This window comes from Nannospalax galili, unplaced genomic scaffold (genome assembly GCF_000622305.1).
Source record: "Nannospalax galili isolate Female #2095 unplaced genomic scaffold, S.galili_v1.0 scaffold635, whole genome shotgun sequence".
In the NCBI taxonomy this organism is placed as follows: Eukaryota; Metazoa; Chordata; class Mammalia; order Rodentia; family Spalacidae; genus Nannospalax; species Nannospalax galili.
Window position 1 is genome coordinate 1,070,020 of NW_008335836.1, and position 22,310 is coordinate 1,092,329.

A 22,310-nucleotide genomic window follows, 5' to 3' on the forward strand; every position below is an offset into this window, starting at 1 on the left:
AGGTGCCCAAATTAAAAAAAAAAAAAAAAAAAACATCTTCCCACCTTCTGCAAGAAGCAGAAGCCTCCCTTTTTGAAAAAGACCCCAGCTCATGACCCCGGGCAGACAGTTTCCCTGCCCAGAAAGGAATCTGTCCCATGTGTTCCTTTGCTAATAAACTCTGCTTTCTCCTAATCAACCCTATTCGTCATATGGCTACTTTTTAGCTATCACATATGACAAAATATCAGCCATCATGACTGAATATCTGGGCCTGTGTGATGTTTCCCTTTCTGTTTTATGACTACCTTCCCCTACATATGGGTTTATTTATGCATTGCTCAGTGTGTACTCTGTGTGTGTACACATCTCAGTTACACATGTTTGTTCTTAGATACTTGATTGCTCTATTTGCAACTATGATTATATCTATTCATACAAGCATGTAACATGTTCGTGTATCTATAGTAGGTAAAAGAGAGACATTAAACACATTTCCTTTCTGCAAAAGAAACAAATCAAGCCAGGCATGGTAGTGCACGCAAGCAATCCTAGCATTTAGGAAGCCGAGGCAGGAGGATTGTTACAGGTGGTGCAAGGCCAGCTTGGACTGAATAGTAAGGCCCTGTCTCAAAAACAAAAGAAATAAAGCCAAATCTCAGATGAAGGAAAGTAGGTGTAGCCATTTTATTGACAGAACTTACAGCCATGACCAATGATCTAGTATTCAGCTAAGAAAACATTGATTGATTTTTCCTGTTCCCTGACTTTTCCTGGTTGGAAGCATCAGGAAATGTGGAAAAAGCAGATGAGGTGGTCAAATTGGTCAACAAGCAGGTGGAAAGCAGGTAGGGAGGTATGGTGTTTAGAGTCCCTGGGATCTCCAGAGCTTGTAAACAGCAGCGTTAGTGTCACCATCAGTAGCAATGAGTGCTTGCAGATTGGCATGATCATTCACAAACCCCATGGCCTGGAGAGATTCCATCTGTTTTCTGAAATGAACATCAGGAGTTGGTAGAGGATGATAAGGGTCTCCAGAGAGGGGCTGTAATCTCTGTAACACTGTTCCAGATTTGTGGCTGTACTCAGACAACTGAGGCTCAGCAATATCTGGCACATTCCAATTCCAGGGTATTGTGTCAGAGTAGCTGCAGCTGGGGGCAGGGAGCCAACCTAGACCCCATAGGTAAAGTTCAATACAAGGCAGAAGGATAGGAGCCTCTACAGCCAATAGCTGCAAACCATGTTCAATCTGTGATATTGCTTGTGATTTTTAGGGTTGGCTATGGATAAAAGCAGGTCAGAAAGCTGTGATGACTGCAGGGATGTGGGCAGTTGCTATCTACACTACTCACTCTGTTGGGGCATACTCATGAGCAGCAGTATCTGAGCTGCTATGTGGGGGTGGTTCCTAAGCAACTGGATCATGTCTCCTGGGATCTGAGAGCTAGTCTGCTCATCCAACACCTGTGGCTCTTCCTCTGACCACTGGTCAGAGCTACCTAGAGAGATGGTGGTATTGTCATCTTTCTGAAGCTCCTGGGTAACTTCTATGCTAGTTAAGGCTGGTACCCCAGCTGGATGCTGGACAGCACAGACATGGCTTTTGCCCTTGGTGCTGACCGTGGCGAGATTTTCTCTAGAAGTATTGTTGGCCTTTTGGGGAGTGATATTGGTTGGGGTGATTGGAGATAAACCACAAGAACTGGCATAAAAGACTTGGGCTGTAGGCAGCTGGTCCCATTGCTCCTGGCATGATGGTGGAGATTGGGGTGAAGGCTGAACTTGCTCAAGTACTTGTTCCACCAGAAGAACTGTGGAAGGGTTGCCATACAAAAGATCTTGGGTGTCGAACATTTGATCATTGAGACTATCATAGCTCTGGCCCAGGGCATTGTTCCCATTTGGAATCATCTCTAAGCCCAAGTACGGCTGTCGGTTAAGTGGATGCTCAAGGTTCTGTGGCTTCTGGGTCTGCATTATCTCTTGAATGATAGCAAGATGCCTAGCCAGCTCCAAAGTCTGCCACAGCATCTCAGAATTGTCAAGGAGCTGGGAGATTTCTGGGTTCTGCTGTATTGGTTGTTGCAGGTCCAGGTGCTCCACAATGAGCTGTCGCATGAAATCTATATTGGATCGCAGTCTCTGAACACAAAGATTCTCCAGCATCTGTGCAATGTTCTCTGGGCTGTCCAATTCTGGGTCTTGAATACCCACCTTGGGTGCATCAGACTCCACAAGGAGGGCTGATTCCACTCTGTTTTGACTCACACCTGCAGATTGGCACATCCCACTGCTGTTTCCTTTGGTGCTTCTGTCCTGGGGGCAGGGCTCATTGGTTAGCAGGTTCCCAGAAGAGTGAGCCAGGGATCTGGAGCCATGCTTGGATTTGATGACCACATGCATGGTGTCACCATTTACTATTTCCCTCTGGCTCAGTGTATCATGGTCTTTGAGAAGGCGGCCCATGAAAACCAGCACTAGTTGGTCCATTTGGCATTGGAAGTGTGCAGACAGCATCTCCTTGAACTTCCTCACTGAGGTGTCAGCACATACTATAAAGTTTTCCTGGTTGCCTGGTGTCTTCACAATCACTTGAATGACGCTGACACTTGGAAAGCTAGTCCCGTCTGCATACACACCAGCAGGACGCTTGTTCTGAAGCATCCTGGGTGTTTAAGGGATGACATGAGGCATAGACCTTACTATGGTGGGCAGATGGGGAGCAAGCAGAAGCAGGGCAGAGAGGTGAGGGCAGGCAAATGGTCCTTCTGGCCTTTGTTGCAGGTGTTGTGTTCCCAAGTCACAGGTTAGTTTTCCTTGATGCCCAAAAGTGATGAATGAACTGGAGCCGGTGTTTTTGTGATGTCGTACCCTCACCCCAGTTCTCCAGATGTGGCCCAGCTGAGGCCTGGCGTGACTACTGATTCATTCTTGACACAGAGTGGACTAAATAGTGATGACCCCCTCACAGCTGCCCTACCTCCTGCTCCACCCTCAAGGGTGTGATCTGTCCAGAAAGGGGATATTGTGATGTCAACTTAAGCCTCACAGTGTGTCTGGATGAGATAGGGAGAGTAAATTTGGTAGTGGGGGGCAGAGTCCAAGTCTTCATTATAAAATAAAACAGGACAATTTTCTAAAACTAAAGATAGTATTTTCTGGTAAATAATAATAATAAAACAGATGTAGAATATGAGGTTTTAGAGGCACTTTGTGTGGGTCCCTCATAAGGATGTTGGACTTGCTGCATAAAATATTTACTCTAATGAAGCCATTGAAAAAAAGCCACATTCCTGTGAGTAAGAACCGGGTTTGTATTACAAGAAGGAGCTTACTGATTTTGTTGATGATCTGGAAAAGGTGAGCGTTAGAAAAGAAAAAGGCACAAGAGCAAAGATCTTATGTGAAAGGAAAGGCTATGTTTTCCCTTGGAGTCCAGAGTGTGGGATTCTAGACTTAAATGAGAATGTTCCCATGTAGTGGGTAACGAATTATTTTTCTTATTTAAGGAGTAGAGGTGGGACTCGCCAGGGAGGCTCCTGACAGGGACACTCCAAGCTAAAATGTAAGCAAGCCGCTCCTTACAACACACTTGTCGCTCTCATGATTTACATGTGGATTGGTCTTTTCTACATGCCGTCATAACAGTTTTTGGAGGAATCTATTTCAAGGTCTTTGCTCTGTTTACTTGTACTGCTTACTTTTCTATCAGAACACCCAAGGGCACTTACATGCCTATCAAGTGATGGGAGTGAAAGTGGTGATGATGTGTTTCCTGAGGGAGCAGGTTCCAGCAAGTGAAAACAGGTTCTCGGGAGCACGAATTTTTGGAGGTAGTATTTTATTTTCCTGTTGGGAAACTGACATTATTATTGATTTCTTAAAATACCTATGTGACTATAGATGGAATTATTGTACACACAGTCTATCGGGTACATACTTGTGAATACATATTATAAAACTTTATGCACATTTTGTGACTGTGACATCTTCAGGGTCTGAATCCTTATATGCCTATCTAGATGGAAAGGAGTCTTGCAAAATAGTTTGAGCCCGCATGTGTATTGAAGAAGGACAAAGAAATGACAAACGTTTGGCTAGGAGACTTTCTGCAATCACACCAAGAAGTCTTTATTGAGAATGGCTGGAACCCCAGCCCAATCTGTATCTGGTGGCTGTCATCTTCGCTAATTTAGTTGTTAACATCCTAGAGCAGCACTCAGGCCTAACTGCCTCTTTCAGTTGTATTCAAACTTGAAATTGATTGAGGACAGAGAGCAATATGTCTTCAAACTAAGATTCTACCTCTTTTCTATGCAGAAACCCTTTACAAGGGTTGAGGGGAGAGCGAGAACTTTTGTATCCCACTCTAAAGGCCAGCTTCTGGGGTTCTTCTGCACCAGACTCAGATACTCTTGACCCTGAGAACTGACAGTCACATCATCCAAGAATTCTAGAAACTACATTGATAAGTTTCAAAACATAAAACACAAGATATCATTAGCATTTCTCCAGCTAATTTTTTTATTATTGTTTAGTGCTAAGAATTCAGTGATAGTTTTTCTACCTACCTACCATACTAGGGATTGAACCCAGGGTCCAGGGCATGCTAAACACATGTTCTACCACTCAGCTATACCCCATCCTCTCTCTAGTTAATCATGTATTTTGTCTCTTAAATCCTCCAAGCAATGCTTTAGTATGTTGATTTAGCTATTAATTATATAAAGAAACAAAATAGAATCACTTTTTTTAAATCCTTAAAGAGGGTGGTCATTAGGGGAGCTGTCCTCCTAGAAGGGAGGAAGACTGAACACCCTTCTATCAGTACCTTGGCCAGCCCTGGAATCTTCAGGGCTTAGAGGGCTTGTTGGACTTGAAAGATTTGGGTGGAGCCCTAACACCAAAAGGCCTTTTGATGAGAGGTGTTGGCATCCTGGGCTTTAGTGTTAGGAAGGTGAGGTCATAATTTACTAAGAAACCATCATTGTAGACATAGAGCTTGTGGTCCCAGGGGCAGTAATTAATGCCATGCAGTGTTTCCAGCATTTTATCCAACAGGATGCTGAGGTGGTGCTCCTGCCCAGTGGCGGTATCAAAAGCATAAAAGATCTCCTCTTGGCGAGTGCTCAGTGAGCGTAAGGCATAGAGCACCCCACAGGCCATGAAAGCTCCTGACAGGGCTGGTTTATACTGGCTGGTATGCCAGGTTTGCTCAACTTCTAGGGTGCTATCATTGAGATGACTCACAACCAGGTTACCCTTGCTTTCCTCTGTGGCATAGAGCACCCACAGCCCCTTCTCATCACCCGCAAAGTCTATATCGGTCCAAGGCACACCAGCATAGGAGAAGCGGTTGTTATAGGTGGCACCAGGCAATGGGCGTTGCAGTACTAGGGTGTTGGAGGAAAGGTCTACCTTGGCCATGTCGTTTGTACCGTAGTAGTTAAAGTACATGAAGTTCCTGTACACGGTATTTCCACTGCCATCACCATAGCCCATCTTCCACTGTTCATAGTGCTTCAGCAGCACCAGGTCATCATAGGACTTATGTAGCCGATAGAAGTCAAAGTACCTAGGCCAAGCCCCCCCACATTAAAACTATTAGAACAGCAATAACCAGGGTAGAGAAGTACTATAAAAATGGCAACCTCTAATCCCCAAAAGGAACATCTATAACATAACCCCTATACCCACGGCTCAGAGAACATCACAGAAGAGGTGGACAGAACTACTGAAAGAGTTAGAGAGCTAGGAAGACTGCTAAGAAATAGTGTCTTCTGCACATGACAGGGATGTTGGACCCTTGACAGCACAATATGGTCACCTGCACAACACTAATCAACATTCCAGCATGGCTGGGGGATGGGCTCACAAGGCCTCACCCCCTAGTTGAAAAACTACAAGCAGTGGACAGCTGTGGTTTGGAGGGAGAGTCAGTTTTCTTCAGGAACAAACCCCCTGACAGCTTGTCCATCCCCAAGTAGTCAGTTTACATCCACGTACATATAGGTAGCACTAACTGGACCCGATAGTGTGTATGTATATATATACACACGTGTATATATGCAGTATATAATTACATATATAAGTATAGAAGAAAAGGACACAAATTTGAAAGGGGGAGTGGGGAAAACAGGAGAAGTTGGAGATGAGACAGAGAGGGAGAGGTAAACATGATGAAAATACATTGTACTCATATATGAAATTATCACAAAAAATAAAAATTAGGCAGCCTCATATACCAATTAAGAGCAAGGACTTGGAAGTCAGATGGAATTTTTAATCCATCTTCTACTTACTATACACTGTGTCAAGACAACTGTATAAAAATCAAGTCACAGAAATAATACTAACAGCAGCTGCAGTGCCTGCTAGCCCATGTAAATGTATTTTTTTCATTTAATTATACTAAAAACACTGCAAAGGTTGAGTGTTGCCCTCAGTGACTATGGGCTTAGATGACAGAAAGTTAGATCTTTTCCTCAAGGTCACTTGGCTTATAAGTGGAATCTAACAAGAATAACAAAAGAGTCAATAACAATATACTCCATTGATTGAAAGAACTGACCAAAATGATGCAAAGAATAGATTTAGTATGATATGCATCATAAATATCAGTCAACAGAACCAGCTGCGGTGTTCTCCTTTATGGACACCTCCTGAGCCTGCCCATGAGATGCCTGTGTTCTGGAATGGGATGCAGTTTCAGAACTAGAATCAGGTAGGTTAAGTCAAATTATTCCTATATTACAAGTGTTCTTATGTCTTAACACTGGGCAGTATATTCTAGATTACCAGTTAGGATCTTGTCAGCATTCAGAGTAAAGGCGTACTGATGCATTTTATGGCTACAAAGTGTTTAGCAGAGTTGGGAAGCATTATTTTGACTATTGCTATTCTTTTTCAGATAACTTTCAAGTGGGGCTTTTTAATGACTGGTTCTATCCACATTAATCTCTCCCTCCTGTGACCTTTCTACACAGTTAGGTCCATCCCACACACCCCACACTTCCACATGTACTGACTTTAACCACCACGAGCTGAGCCTTCCTTCTTAGCCGGGCTGATCTACTGAAGGACCCATTCTTCTGCTTATTAACTCACCTAGCTATTAATATAGCTAACAAATATTTGTCAGCACCTACTTATCCCTTGCTTTTCAATGTAGTTCAATTTCATGCAGTTTTCTTATATATTTATCCTAATTTTATGGATGGCTAAGAATGCATCCATGATCTAATGCCACTTAGCAATAACTAGCAGTAATAAGAATCCTACTGCAGGCCTTAAGGTTGGCTGGAGTAGTTCTCTAAACTTCTAAACAAGAAGGTAGGACGCTAAAGCCAAAATATGTAAGTGTTTGCCTTGAGTTAGGATGACTCCAGACAGCCATCCTTGGCTCATGATAAGTTTAAATTTTTTTAGGGTAGGGGCTGGAGAGATGCCTCAGTAGATAAGAGCACTGACTGCTCTTGCAAAAGACCCAGGTTCCATTCCCAATACCCACATGGTGGCTAGCAACCATCCATAAATCCAGTTCCAGGGGGATCTGATGCCATCTTCTGACCTCCACAGGCATTGCATGATACAGGTGCACTTACACATGCAGGCAATATACATACACATTAAAAAATTAGTAATATTAAATTAATCAAGTATTTTAAAATTTTTTCAGGATAATCTAGGCCATGTGTGTCTTATGGGAGGTATTAAGAGATGATCTGCCAGGTCTATGTCCCAGGAGCATACATAAAACGAAGATAAGAATCTGTGCTGGGGCTACTAAGAACCCTGCTGGAGCCAATTTAAGGATCATATGGAATGATCCTGGGTACACATTTTTTCCCCTCTGGGACTCACCTGCCATCCACACGTAGAGGGGCCACCCAGTAAAGGGAAGAAGCTGGATCAGGTGCTGAGTCTCGGCCCCAGGCACCTGCCTTATGCGAGAAGCCCCTCCAGTTTAGCTTCAGCACGAGGGGTCTGCCCACTTTCTGCAGGCCTTCATGGGCACAAGAACCTACAGTGGAGAGCAGGCAAGATACGAGCTAGATGCAAAGCACTTGACCTACTAAAAGCAGAGTATGGAGTTTAATAAGCACATATACAATTGAGAGCATGCCCGTGCACGTACATATCAAGCAGAAAACAGGCTGACTTTGTATGAATTGAGATGAATGTGTGTGCCTATGGGATACTCATATGATTGCATATATAGTTATGTCCATGTGGAGAGTATACCAATCTTGGTATAAGCAAGGAAGTTGAAGATTTATTCTTCATCAAGAACTCTATTGGCCTCCCCTTAGCACCTGAATCTATTACGCCAGTCCTACATTCAACCCAGTTACTAGGAAAACAAGATCCTGGGAAATTCAGGCTGTGAACTCACCAGGGGCCAGGGGCAGACCAGGGTCTCTGGAGGACTGTTCCTGCTCCTTTTCCCTCTCGCACTCACTGAGTCGGCCCTCAAGGACTTCTACTTCCTGTCGGAGAGCACGGAAGCTTCGATGGTTAGAGTCAGCCAGAAGCTTCAAGGTGAGGCTGGCATTAGTCACCTGAGGAAATGAGATTCCAAGGACATGGGTCACAGAGTGTTCCCCACAACTGAACTCAGACTGTCTTGTTTCTCAGTTCAGGATCTTCTCCAGAAAGTAGTTTTGGAAACTGTCAAATACACAAGGTTATATAAGACAGGCGGCTACAAGAGGAGAGGAAGCGGGGCTCTTTCATGTATGAGCCGACCTGGCTCTGGAGTTGATGGAGGAGGTCGGCAGCTCCGTTGTTGCCTCCCTCGGCCTTAAGCTGGGCCGCCAGCTCCTGTGCTCCTTCCAGTTCCAAGCGAAGCAGGTTGAAGGCCGGGTGGTCATAAGGAGATGAAATGACACCAGGATTCCTGGACTCCTGCATACGGTTCATTTCCAGGGCCTGACTGTCTTGATCTTCAGGAGCATGTGCAAACTCCTTGGCCTGAGCATGGGAGGATGGGCAAACAGTTCTTCCAAATGTCAAGGACCCTACAACCCCCCATCTATTCGCATCCCCCTGAAGCCACACAACTTGCAATCTTAGAAAGCACCTCATGTCTATCATCTCGCATATTTAACAGTGCATGAGTTATTCAGCTGTATTATCCCCATTTCACAACTGAAGACATTTATGTCCTTTTTTTGAAGGAAAAAGTTTCCACCCACACCATTCATAGAGCATTTAAAACCCACTCTCAAGACTAGTTAGATGAGTGAGAATCAACAGACAGAATCCCAACTTCTAATCTGTCTGCATCTAATCAAATTTCCCCAGGAGCTCGACAAGTCGTGGTTCACTGAACAACTGATGATGTCACACTGTGGATGTGATACTTCTGCTCACTTGCCTTTATTATAGGCTCAGTGCCAGGCTCTCCAGCCTAGCCTCGAAGCCCTTCCAAACAGTGTTTCCCTTTCACTTCTTTGACCCAAAGAACTTGTTCCTGCATCCTTCCCACTCACTGCCAAGCCTTTGATTAGTGTCTGTGTGTGCCTATATTTTCCTCTGCTTGTTTCTCAATTGATCCATATCTCCTAGTTTACCCATTGATGTAAGAAGCACTTCTAAGCATCCACAGCTTTTCTTTACTGTTACTGCTATTGGAGAGCCAAAGAGCAGTGTCTAATTTCCCTTTGATCCTAAGGACTGACCTCAAAGACAGAGTTTGCATGGGTCGTGTGCTTACTTCTAGGCTGAATCCAATGGATGAAGTGTTTACACACTTCCCAGCCCCAACCCAGCCCAAAGCTGCAGCACTCACCCTGGACAGCTCTTGTTCATACTTGCCAATGAGCTCCTGCACTGTAGTCTGCAGCCGATCCAGCTGCTGCAGGAAGATGGAGTTGTTGGGCAGGTGAACCACACATTGCAATGTGCCGCTCTCATCCACTGAGCTTAGTTCACTTCTCACCAGCTGCAAAAGCAAGGCCACGGGTACACTCAGTGTAATGAAGTATGTCGGACCTCCATATGCTATTCACAAATGTGAGGTACAAGAGGCCGGCTCTGGTCTGGAGTGCTGGAGAACAGTGCACTTTGCATATGAGGATCTTTACTGACTGTCTGCGGATCCCTGTAGGGAGTGTAAGTCAGTTTTAACTTTCTAGCTTTGAAGCTTCAGTCCCCTTCTAGCTTGTATTATTTGAGTCACCCTCACCCTTTGTACACTCACTGCATATAGCTACATTCCACATAGCAGAATGCCAACTTCTCCTTAAGAATCTATGGGAGAGGGGCTGGAGAGGCAGCTCAGTGGCGAAGAGCACTGACTGCTCTTGCAGAGGACCGAGGTTCAAATCCCAGCACCCACATGGCAGCTAACAACCATCCATAACTCCAATTCCAGAGGATCTGACGTGCTCTTCTGACCTCCCTGGGTATTGTACCAACACAGGTGCATTTATACACATGCAGGCAATGCCCATGAAATAAAATAAAAATAATAAATACATATTTTAAAAAAGAATCTATGGGGAAAAGCAAAACTGGTCTACAGAAAAGATCTGGGGACAGGCTTAAGGAACTTCAGTTCTCTACAATGACCCTACACTTGGGATTTGGCAAATTCCCACAGACTCACTCTGTCCTAAAGAAAGAAGGTACAGAGAATTCCTAACCATCAAGGGAATCCACTGAAACAGCACCATCAGTCTGACTTGAAGCTAACATGTATAAGGACATGGCATGAGGTGAGAGGTGACCTATGTATCAGAGCTCAAAAGCATGAGGGTCTAAGACTGAAGCAACCTTACAGTCACATGATTAATAAGTTACAAGACTGCAAGCTTCCCCAGAGTTTCATGTGTTTTTTTTTTTTTTTCCAGACCCTGTACTCTTACACGTAAGTCAGCTGCACAGCTCTAATCTATGATGGGAAGGGTCAGCAGCACTGGCAAAGAAGGTAAGAGTACAAGGGAGCTCCTTTACCTTACACAGAGCAAGTGGAAGGCTCTAGAGCTAAGAGCTGTGAAGTTGGAGTCATCTTACCCTCGCAGTTCAAATCCATTGATTCTATGGCTGTATTTTCTAATTTCCTCTTCATATTGTATATGCAATTGCTCTGTTTCCCACTACTTTCAGGTGTCCATTGATGGAAATTATAATGTTTACTACATTATTTTACCCTAAGATGGGAGGAATAGATAGGTACGTCAGTGGATGGATGGATGGATGGATGGATGGATGGATGGGTGGATGGATGAATGGACAGGTAGGTAGATAGACAGATAATATTGGTAAAGTGCTTAAAATAACACCTCTCTTCCTGTATCATAATTCTTTTTTCTCCACTTCCATTCTGAAGCTGGATGAGTCAGCATTAGATTGAAAATTCCTTCCCAATTTTTAAATTAGGCCTGTGGTACCAGCTGGGGTTTCCTTACAGAATCATCAAGAATTAGGCATACAGCCTCTGCATTTTTCTAAGATGCTTCATCCTACACCCTACTTCATAGATTTTGTTTTCAATGTACGTTTTTATTGAGTTTGGGGGCATTACATCTTAATCACATTTAGGCCCCTCCCCTACCTGCACCCCCCCATAGCCCACCCACAGATTTTCATGCATTTTATTATATCTGTTAAAGACTATTGAGTCAAGTTCATGTACACAGATGTCCCTTGCAGTTCATCCACTGCAGCCTGTTCAGCCTATCTACTGTCATTCCCTTAAAGAAGATCAACTCTCCCTTACCCAGCAGTGATCAACTACCAATAGCTCCTTGGCTAAGGTTAGGGCCTGCTGTTGCCCAGTTCTATGCTGACTTTTTGTCTGATTGAGTTTGCATGGGTCTTGTGCATGCTGTCACCATTGCTGTAAGTTCATAAGAGAAAGTTCCCAGAAGCTTCTTTATGATCATGTACCACTCCTGGCTCTTAAAATCTTTCTGCCCTTTCTGAGCCCTGACACCCATAGCTTATTCTAGCTATGTCTTCAGCCTGAAACTCACTCCCAATAGTTTAGATTTGGGCAGAAACTGAAGTAAAAAGGTGTGATTTCTAAGCCAGTCACCCTTGGCACCAGTATCCTCATCATAGGAGGAAGGTACATAAAATAAAAACTCATAATAACAAAGTTTACAGACCAGAGTTCTCACATCTGTTATCTCCCCCCTCTCTTTCTTTCTCTCTTTCCCCCCTCCCTTTCATCCTATGCTCATGCTACTCAAAGGAAAATCAGAGCAAATTGTGTCTCATCCTCTAGTTCTCTCTACTCTAAGTCTTGCCAAGGACCTGGGAGTTCTTGAACAGAATCATAATGGAGAGTGAGGCCATCCCAAATCACAGAATCATCTCTCCTGCCTGATCCCTTTGCCCTCTGCCAGTACCTGAGGCTGTCCATGGAGCACCAAGGGCAGCAGCAGTAGAAAGGTTAGAAGAGCTGGGACAGGCTGCATCTTGGTCCCACAGCAGGAATTAGGTAAATCGCTATGGCTCCCCTGGGCTTTTATCTCCAGAGCAAATGAATAGTCTCAGTAGGGGGGGACACAGATTTCAACATCTAAAGGATTGAGATGTGGGGAGAGTTTTAAAGTATGGGGAAGAGGATTATAACAAAGTGACACCTTTAAACATGAGTGGAAGTCCGTTTCCTCTACAAAAGCAGAGTCACCCTCATCCATCCCCAAGCTGTCCTCACCCTGCCAGGCCCTCCTGTTCAAATAGATTAGAGAAAACCTGAGATATCTGTGGGAGCCTTCGAATGGGTCCTTTTCAAAGGGGATTATGGTCTTTCCCTCAACTTTCATGGAAAGAAGGCTCTAGAAGGAAATGCAACCTAACCTTCTCAATCTAAGGACAGGATCCATTTACTTAAACAGATGGCCCTTGGATGAGGGCCAAAGTGTGTCCCTTGGGGGGTTGCTTAGGCAGCGCTGCACTCTGACACTCCCTTGTCCCTAGAAATTTAACTCCTCCACTATCCTGGGTACTCTAAACTTTTTCATTCCACTCCACCTCCAAATGCTCTCCTAATTCCGTACTTTGGACATCCGCAGCCTCTGCTGCCTGTCATCTAAGAAAGCCTCCCTACAATCATCCATGGGAGGCTATCAAGCCTCGAGTTCTCTGGTTCCACAAGTGGATATATCTACAGAGAAAGAAGAGTTTGATTCCTGAGTCCTGGACAAGCAATCTCAGCTCAGGGCTTTCAGTACGGCCCACCCTAAACCTTTTCTCCTCCAGCATCTCATTTGTGTATTTCCAAGGAGTGTGGAGTCTCCCATGTATCCACATGCCTGGGAGATGTCATTTTTTCCGGGAAACAGTAACATTTCCTGAAGAGTGTATCACTTTATTTTTATGGGGAAACCTGGTATCCCTAACTCTACCAACTGTGCCTGCTTTTGCTTCCCTACTTCTCACAATGCCCCCAACTTCAAATAGTGTGGCTGCTTAGCACCAAGACCCTCAGATTACTCCATCCAGTCCTGTAGCTTGGCCTTTCTGTGACCATGGGGTCCAGAGAAACATGGAGGTCAAGAAGATTACCTCTAGTTATCATGGGAGTTGCTTGCAAAACTGAATAAGAATAAGAATCCATCAGAATCAATGTCCAGGTGGGTGTCACTAGAACTGTGGTTGTTTTATGGAAGGAGGGATGGAAGGCAGGCCAGGCACAGGAGAACAGAGAAAGCATGAAGCATCACAACAGATGCTGTAATCAACATCCCATATTTTAGCAACTTTATATCTAGCCAATGACGCAAGCTGAAGAGAAAGGAATGCCCTCAAAAATCTAATGTGATAGGAAACAGCTTAAAGAGGCAGCCGCAGTACTATCCCCTCCCCATGATTCCAAAGCTTTAGGTAATCACCCAGATCAGAAACCATGTCAGCTGCCGGAGCTGTGTTCTTTTATTCAAACTACTGTCTCCCCAGTCCCTCCTGTCTTCATCCCTTCAGCAAACATGGAGTTTCTACTTAGTGCCAGAGATGGTACTAATGCCAGACATGGTAGCTACCTTGAATCATTCTGGCTCTGTCTGGGTAGAGTGATGGAGAAAGATCTTAGTCTCAGAATGTGTCCTGGGTGTCACTGGAATTCAACATCTTCTGTGTTTGTGTGGTTTGTCCATAGTTTGTCCAATACTGAGCTGTAAGGAGCTCATGGGAGTAGGCTGTGCAAGTCCAGCCAGGCAGGGAGAGATCAGTTTTGTGTACACTGCCTGACTATGTGATTGAAATATGTAATGTGGTCATGGTGCCACCTAGAGGCAGATATTATCAATACTTTGGTGTGGACTTCACCCAGACAAAGCCTGCATTGTAGCATGAGTTGATCATCTGCAGACACAAGCTAGACAAAATGGGATATTCATTCCTGCGGGGAAGCCCTCTCGGCGCCCACCTTTCTCAGTCTTCGAAGCAAGTGCCTCAGCCTCTGAGTGATCTGCTGGGTGCGAACTCCATAGACCACAGGATTGAGGGCTGGGGGAACCACCACATAGAGGTTAGCCAGTAGGATGTGAATGTGGCTGGGTACTGTGTGGCGGCCAAAACGGTGAGCCAGGAAGGAGAAGAGGGCAGGCGTATAGAAGAGAAAGATGACACCCGCATGGGCCCCACAGGTGCCCAGCGCCTTGTAACGGGCACCATGGGATGGCAGGCGGCAGACAGCACGGAGAATGAGCGTATAGGAAGCACCTATGAGCCCCAGGTCCAGGCCGGGGGAGAGCAGCGTGGTGGCCAGTCCATACCAGATGTTGGGACGTGTGTCACCACACGCCAGTCGAGCCACACCCATGTGCTCACAGTAGGTATGAGGCAGGGCCCGCTGCCCACAGTAAGGGAGTCTCTGGAGCAGGGCCACAGGGGGTGCCATGACACAGGCACCGCGTGCCACAGCCGCTACAGCCACTATACCCACCACACGCTGGCTCAGCAAAGCCCCATAGCGCAAAGGCTGGCAAATGGCCACATAGCGGTCCACGGCCATGGCTAGCAGCACAGAGGACTCAGCAATAAAGGCCACGTGGGCAACAAAGAGCTGAGCTAGACAGCCTCCAAAGGAGATCTCACTGGACAAGCCCCAGAGCACAGCTAGAGCTTTAGGCACTGTGGATGTGGACAGAATCAAGTCAGCAGCTGCCAGAAGGCAGAGAAGCTGATACATGGGAGCTCGAAGTGTTTTGTCAACTGCCACCAGTCCTAGGAGAAGGATATTCCCTACCAAAGCTGCCAGATACAGCAGGCACACAGGCACAGAAAGCCAGGCATGCAGGGCCTCCAACCCTGGCACACCCAGCAGGACAAAGGGCCCAGGCCCAGACAGCACAGTCTGATTGGGGGCAGGCAGTACAGGATCCAGCTTCATCTTCTGCTTCCGCTGGCTCTGGCTCTGCAGGACATAAAGGGACCTGTGAGAGGTGGCTGTAGCTCTACAGAGATTTCAGTGACATAAGGGTGGAAATCAAGAGTTAAGTGAGTGGCGTATTCCAAGAACCAATTCAGGCACTGTTGTACTGAGCAATGGATTTGCTAAACATCTTGTGGGTTTGTTAACATTTCTCCATGATGGATCAAGGAATTTGACATCAACGTGGTTAACTAGACTCCTGATCACATAACTGGTAAGCAGAACAAGCTAAGGTTTGAGTCAAAACTCATCAGACTAAACACTATGCTCTTTTGACATTCCTCTCCCTTGGTGCAATGCTCCTGCACCAGCCCACCAACTCTCTCAGTGGTAGACAGACTCTGTCTTCTTCCATTCCAGGAGAGATGCAAGGAAACAAGGGAGAAATCTCTTCCAAGCCATTTACTAGCAGATGCTCAGAAATAACTCCTGTTTCATGATCTATTTCAGAGAGCACATAAAGTTCAGAGCCACTCTCCAAAACTCCATTCCTCCCAGTCAGTTCAATACATTTTACAGCTTCCTGTCCCTCTGCTTAGAGCCACCACAGCTCTAGACACACGATTTGTAGAATTTAATTCTTTGATCAGTATTGACGTCTATCCTCGAACCCAACTTTCTGACTCCTCTTTCCTGTTTTTTGTTTGTTTGGTTGGTTGGTTTGGTTGGTTTTGGGGGTTTTGTCCTTGAAAAGATACTATGGACTCTGTGGAATCTGGTTGGGATAATCTGATGGCCAGGAAGGACATAGATCATCTACCCTGGCTGGCAGTGGAAAGGATTGGGTGCTTTAGTGACTGCAGCTGGCCACCAGGTTAAGATGCTGAATGCTGAAAGGAAGGCATTTTTCACTTACCTCTGTTTAAGTGGATAGACCTGAGCCAGGCATGGCAGTGCACATCTATAATCCAAGCACTGAGGAGGCTTATGGTCTCCAGGGCAGTCTAGACCACCTCAAACACCAAAACACAACACACACACACACACACACACACACACACACACACACACACCCACACACACACACACACCCACACACACACACACACCCACACACACACACACACCCACACACACACACACACCCACACACACACACACACCCACACACACACACACACCCACACACACACACACACACACACACACACACACACACACACACACTCTCCAGCCTGGTGGAAGGGTATAAAAGAGGGTAGATTTTTTATTCTCTACCTAAAGACCACAGTTTTTGTCATTCAGTTTCCTGAGTAGAACCTGGTATTCTAACCTGGTCTGGCCCTGCAGACTGAGGAACCTGGGGCAGGTGAGCAGAGCAGAAGGCCCTCAACCCCGTGCAGCTGGCGAGCTCCCCACGTGGCCCTGTTCACAACACTGCTTCACTCACATCCCCACACCCTGACTCCCACAGAGTGGAGACAAGTTAAAGCGCACACTTGACATTCCCACGAGAGTCTTATTAGTTTAGGAACCAAAGCTTCCTTTCTGAAAGGTGACGTTTTGCCAAGTCATCCAGGCCCATCCCATCCCCTCACCTCCGGGCCCCATGGACTCCACTGGACCCCTGAGAACATCCTGCTGAGGCCCCGCTTACCACATAACAGGCTACAAAGAATGGAAGATAAGAATTCCCTCAGTATCTGGCAATGTTTGTCCCCAAACCACAGGGCAAGTACAATTAGTACCCAGGCAAGGGCCTCTTAACAAAGTCATGTACTCAAAGCAAGGGATCTACAAGCACACTTCCTCTTGGAAACAGTCCAGGGACAACTACTCTAGACCCTTCAGAACCATAGCACACATTTCCTTCTTTGTACCCCCATACACTAAGTGAATGGGGACTAAGAACCCTCTATGCTCCCTCCAGCCTCACCTCTGCCCTGTGTCTGGGTTTCTGCAAGCATCTCTGTGTCCTTCTCATCCTCTGTCTCCCTGCTCTGTTCTCTGAATTCCCAGACTCCTCACCCCACACGCAGGCCTCACCAGCTTCTCTTTCCTCAGCAAGTTCCAGTTCAGCAAGCAGCGCACAGAAGGAGGAGGAAAGGGTGGGCATCTAGTCTCCCTGTGCTTGTAGGACAGGGCTGACTGTGGGCTGTGGTGTATTGTTCCGCTGTATCACTTGAGGCCATTTACACTGTCTCGTGCTGCTTTCTACGGTCAGGAAACCAATGTAGAAAAGGATATGGTCACATAGACCTGAGGCCACACACAAAATCCTCTAGATCCAGGCCAGGTCTGTTCTTTTCCCCACCCCCACCTCCTATCCTTGGCTTCCTTCCTCTCAGGATAGCAGTTTCTTTCTTTACCGAAGCTGCCTGTCCCACTCTGACAGATTCTAAATCTCTGTGTGACTCTGGGTTTCCCTTCTGCTGTAAGGGTGCTTCTGCTCCGACTCCATTTACACATGAGCTCCTTTCTACCAACGTCAGTCCTTGGGACAGTACTAATGCATGAGCCACCTGGAAACTAAGACTTGTCCCCACCCTCTGCTACCTCCAGAGCTTACAGGGAGGTCACCATCTCTCCCCCAGCTTTCCTGTTGTTTGTCCTCAGGGTAACTGTGGGTCCTCGGAGCCTCTGCACTCCAGGTGACACATACACCAATTCCTGCCTAAGACACTTGAAGGACAAGGTCAGCTATCCAGTCACAACAGAACACTACGGCATGTATTAAGTGCAGCCAGATACACCAGGAGGAAATGAGGCATAGGAGAAAGGTTCAAGAAATAAATTTATACAGCCTGTGTTTTGTCTCTTTTTCTGTATGATTTTAGGAGAATCAGTGAGTTTGGAAGCATGATTTAACCCAAATGTGGTTCACCACCTGACTTTGGAAGACACGGGTAGGATGGAAACTGCGTGTTTACATTTTTCTTGCTCCTCCTCTTCATTCTCATTTCAGAGCAATGGTACAACTCAGAGTGGGCTCTGAAGCCAGATTTTCTACTTTCAAATTCTAGTATTGCCACATAAAAGGGGATGTATGACTGCAGGCGTAGCTCAGTGGTAGAGCACTTGTCTTGCTTACAGAAGGTTCTAGATTCAAGCCCCAGCAGTGCAAGAAAACATAAAAAAAAAAGAAGAATTATGTGAGACTCAACAGTGCCTGCACCATAGTAAATATTCAGCACACACTAAACATTGCTGCTCCTGCTGTCATCTTTCCTTACTCTTTGAATCAGTCCTTCTGTGACCCTTTCCACTGCGCTCTTGGTTCTCAGTTTCACAATGTGGATCATACTTTCATCTGTCTTAAATATAAAACACAAACCATGAGTTGGGAGCTGAAGAAAGATTTGGGGCAGCAGAAGGTGCTGAGATTATTTTTTTAATTGACTCAACGGAAGGGTGAAGGTTTTTTATTAGATCAGATTAGATCAAAGAAAGGACTTCCTTTGCCAGTCGAACCTGTTGAATTAGGCTGTTTCCAAGGTTATCCTGGCACACTACCGATCCTCACTACTCTGACCCAAAACAGTGAGTCAGAGATAAGTGGAACACTTGGTGTGGAATTCTCAAATATGGGAGGGCACTCTGCCCCTTCCTTACTTCCTATTCCTCTGTATAGCAGAAAATTAAAGTCAGAAAGGCTAAGGAACACATCCAGGGCAGCACAGCAGTAGAGCCTTATTCAAGCTGGTCTCCTCCTGTTCTGGGAAAAGGGGAAAGGAAATTCTGAACAACCCATTTCACTAGTTCTGACCTTCAGTGTTGAGCTACATACGTGGACGAGACCTAGGGGGAAGTTGTAAGGGGAGACGTTTCTACAGAAGTCCACAGACTGGACTTGACCTTGACTGAAGAATTGCTACTGCTGGTGGGACAGGGGCTTCTCACCTTTGTGCCGAGGTGGGATTAAAGATGAGAAAAAGATAGCCCATCTCTATCCACCCAGTCCTGCCTCAGCCCTTGCTTCCGCAGTCTCATTCAGCTGTCAGTGTTCCTGGGATCTCAGAGACTTCAAAGATACTGCCATGGCAGGCTGAGAGAAAGCTGTAGCCAGAGAATAGGATTTATGGGCTTCTGCTATGCACATCTCAGGGGCCGTGAATGCTGGGCCCCTGACGGCTTGAAGTCTCAGCTGTGTGGTATTACTGAGGAATTAGCAGAGATTCGCAGCTATCTCTGAGGACTTTCCTGGGCCTTGGGCTTACGGGCCTGGCTTGGGAGAGATGGAGAATGAGCAGAGAGGTCCCTGAAGATCCACTAGATAAGGCAACAGTAGTCAGGTGAATACTATCTTCACTGTCCACAGATAGCAAAGTCACTGCCATCTGGACACTTGCAGCTATTATTCCGCTTAGCTCTATAAAGTGATGAAGCACTTTGATGGAAACAGCCCAGACTTTTAACTAAAGCTTCGCTGTTGTGTAGCCTTGAGTGCTCTCTTTAACTCTTCTGAGCTTAATGCTTTCTCAGTGTAATGAGGATTGTATACCTCCCCCATCCAGTGACTGCGTAGACTAAGGTAACATGTATAAAACATCTGACAAGTGCCTTGAGCTCAGCTGACCTAGAACAGCATTACAAAAGTTTGTTTGACTTGGCAAGAAGAGCTAAAAATAAATATAAATGAAAAATAAATAAATAAACAAATAAATAAATAAATAAACCTCTTCCTGTCTAAGATGCCAGCTAGAAATATGTGGCGGGTTCCTATAGTCCAGTAATAGACATTATCGTCTCCCAATACTTCCTTTCCCCCGCAAAATGTAAAACTTCTTATTTCAAATAACTTAATGACTCCCAGTGTCTCACCACAGAGATCCAGGTTCACGCTTGGTTTTAGTCCCCAGCAGCTGTAATGAAATTTTGTGTATACATTTACAGGACAAATTCATACATTAGCAAACAGCATCGAAAATTTATACATATATTTTGACCATTCTAGAATACGAAAATAATCCCCTCTCATGTTGGGGCTTTTCCTTATTGAGTGGGTGGGTGGGGGTGAGTGTGATTTGTATATGTATGTTGTAACCAAGGGTCTTTGGGAGTAGTTGGTGCAATGTAGTTAGGGAACATAAACAACAAGCCCACTGTGCAAAGGCAATGACGGTTCCTGAGCTTCTCAGTGAGGAACCCAGCCTTTAAATCCTTGCAATAGACAAAGAAAATTTGGGGGGTCATGCTCTGACTCTGCTTCTAGTATCATTTTCTGCATCGAGAGCCATCAAAATGTGAAAAGGGGCCAGTGAGATGGCTCCGTGGGTAAAAAGGCACCTGTCACCAACGTAAAACATATTTTTCAAAGTATAAAAGATGTGAACAAACTAAGCTGCAACCTCCTCAGCAGTGATCCAAGCTGCTCCAGTCGCCATGCCTTGCCTGTCATGGTAGGCCGTACCATCTGTGAAGAAGATAAAGCTCTCATCACTTAAACTGCTTTTGTCAGGGTATTTTGTCACAATGATGAGACACATAAGCAATAGAAGTCTGCAGATGAGAAATACGCACAAAGAGAAAATCCAGAGGATGAGATCATCCAGGTGTGAGAAATTCACCTGCTGACTTTGTATAATTATCATTCTTTGGTACAAATCAGAACATGTAATTTCATTCACAGTCTGACTATAACAGAAAATTTAAAACCTCACAGCAGAAAGTGCCATGGACAGTTATGGCTGTAAATCTGAACTTAGGGAAAGAGAAACTGGGCCTAACCTGTTTTGTCATTTTATGAAGAGCAAAGAAGAAGGGGGATTTAAAATGAAAAAAAAATATGAGCTCAGCTTTCAACATGATGGACCTTAAGTGAGGGCGACAGTAAAGATGATGACAGAGCGGCTAATGCACTTCACCACCTGCAAAGCACATTCATACACCTTCCCTTAGTATTGACCCTATGAGGAAGAAAGCAAACATTCCCATTATTAGAAAGATCATGCATACAAAACCGAGTTTCATATAGGGTTACCAACAAGGATGTCATATAGAATTATAAATATAAGTTGTCTCAGGAAGGAGGGTAGAAAAATAATAGCAGAACTCTGAACCAGAGACGGAAGAGAGGAGGACAAGACAGTTCACACAATGGTCCCTTCTCTTTTGTTTTGCTTTTTAACTCCATTAGTCTTTCATGGGAGCCATTCATGCGTGTCTGTGAATAATCTTGGGTTTGGGTTCCTACCAAGATGAATAGAGTATGCACTCTCAAGTTATCCCAACCTATTTATTGAATCCTCAGTAACTACTTAAAAATATCAGTTCTTGGCTAATCCGTGTTCTCGGCATGATGAAAATTACCAGTAAAAAATTAAAATGGCAGAAAATCTTCTCATAGTTGTGACAACTTTCAGCAACCTAATACAGAAAGAAAATCCCTCTTAGAGTATAAGAAAGCTCAATTTAAGATCACTAGAATTCCAATAGAAGTGCAGCATGGTGGTGGATAACCAGAAAGTAGAGAGGAAAGAAGCAGCAAAAGGGGGAAGATATTTGTAAAGGACACAGAGTTGGACAGGAGAAATAAGTTCTGGTACTCTCGTGGTGATGGCATTGGAATGTGATAACGATGCATTCAAAATTGCTGTTACGGAGTAGATTTTAAAGTATTCCTAACTTCAAATAAATAAATGAAATGATAGATCTGTTAATTAGACTGATAGACTGATTTGATCATTCAACAATATATATGTATAACAACATTATACTGTACATCTAATTATTTCTTAATTTAAATTAATGACATGGTTACTATAAAATTTAAATTTTGAAAAGACAGCTCGAGGGGCTGGAAAGATGGCTCAGCTGTTAAGAGCACTCGCTGTTCTTCCAGAGGAGCCAGGTATAGTTCCCAGCACTCATGAGGAGGCTCACAGCTGCCTCTAGCTCCAGTTCCAAAGGATCTGACATCTTCTTCTGGCCTCTCTGGGTACCTACATATGCACATGGTGCACGCACAGAGAAGCAGACACACACACACACACACACACAC

General features: G+C 45.1%; 2 protein-coding genes across 5 annotated transcripts in view; both read right to left on the reverse strand.

Moving 5' to 3' along the window:
- Positions 1 to 844: 844 nt before the first annotated feature.
- Ubqlnl (ubiquilin like) lies at positions 845 to 2,676 on the reverse strand. Its single transcript, XM_008830595.1, is given in 2 exon segments — positions 845 to 1,251; positions 1,254 to 2,676. Coding segments are annotated over 2 exon segments (1,830 nt in total).
- Positions 2,677 to 4,026: 1,350 nt separating this feature from the next.
- The window catches only part of LOC103732115 (olfactomedin-4-like), a 74,110-nt gene continuing 55,826 nt past the window's right edge, over positions 4,027 to 22,310 (reverse strand). The window contains exons 2-7 of one of the 4 annotated variants that reach the window (XM_029562287.1): positions 20,659 to 20,723; positions 9,776 to 9,928; positions 8,731 to 8,955; positions 8,378 to 8,543; positions 7,846 to 8,005; positions 4,027 to 5,557 (exon numbers count right to left, since the gene is read on the reverse strand). In XM_029562287.1, the coding sequence (XP_029418147.1) occupies positions 4,834 to 5,557; positions 7,846 to 8,005; positions 8,378 to 8,543; positions 8,731 to 8,955; positions 9,776 to 9,928; positions 20,659 to 20,694 (1,464 nt within the window). In that variant the 5' untranslated portion in view covers positions 20,695 to 20,723 and the 3' untranslated portion in view covers positions 4,027 to 4,833. Of the gene's footprint in view, positions 5,558 to 7,845; positions 8,006 to 8,377; positions 8,544 to 8,730; positions 8,956 to 9,775; positions 9,929 to 11,001; positions 11,132 to 12,341; positions 12,411 to 20,658; positions 20,724 to 22,310 lie in introns of those variants that run through there. The other 3 variants (XM_008830625.2, XM_029562289.1, XM_029562288.1) reach the window with 3 other exon arrangements.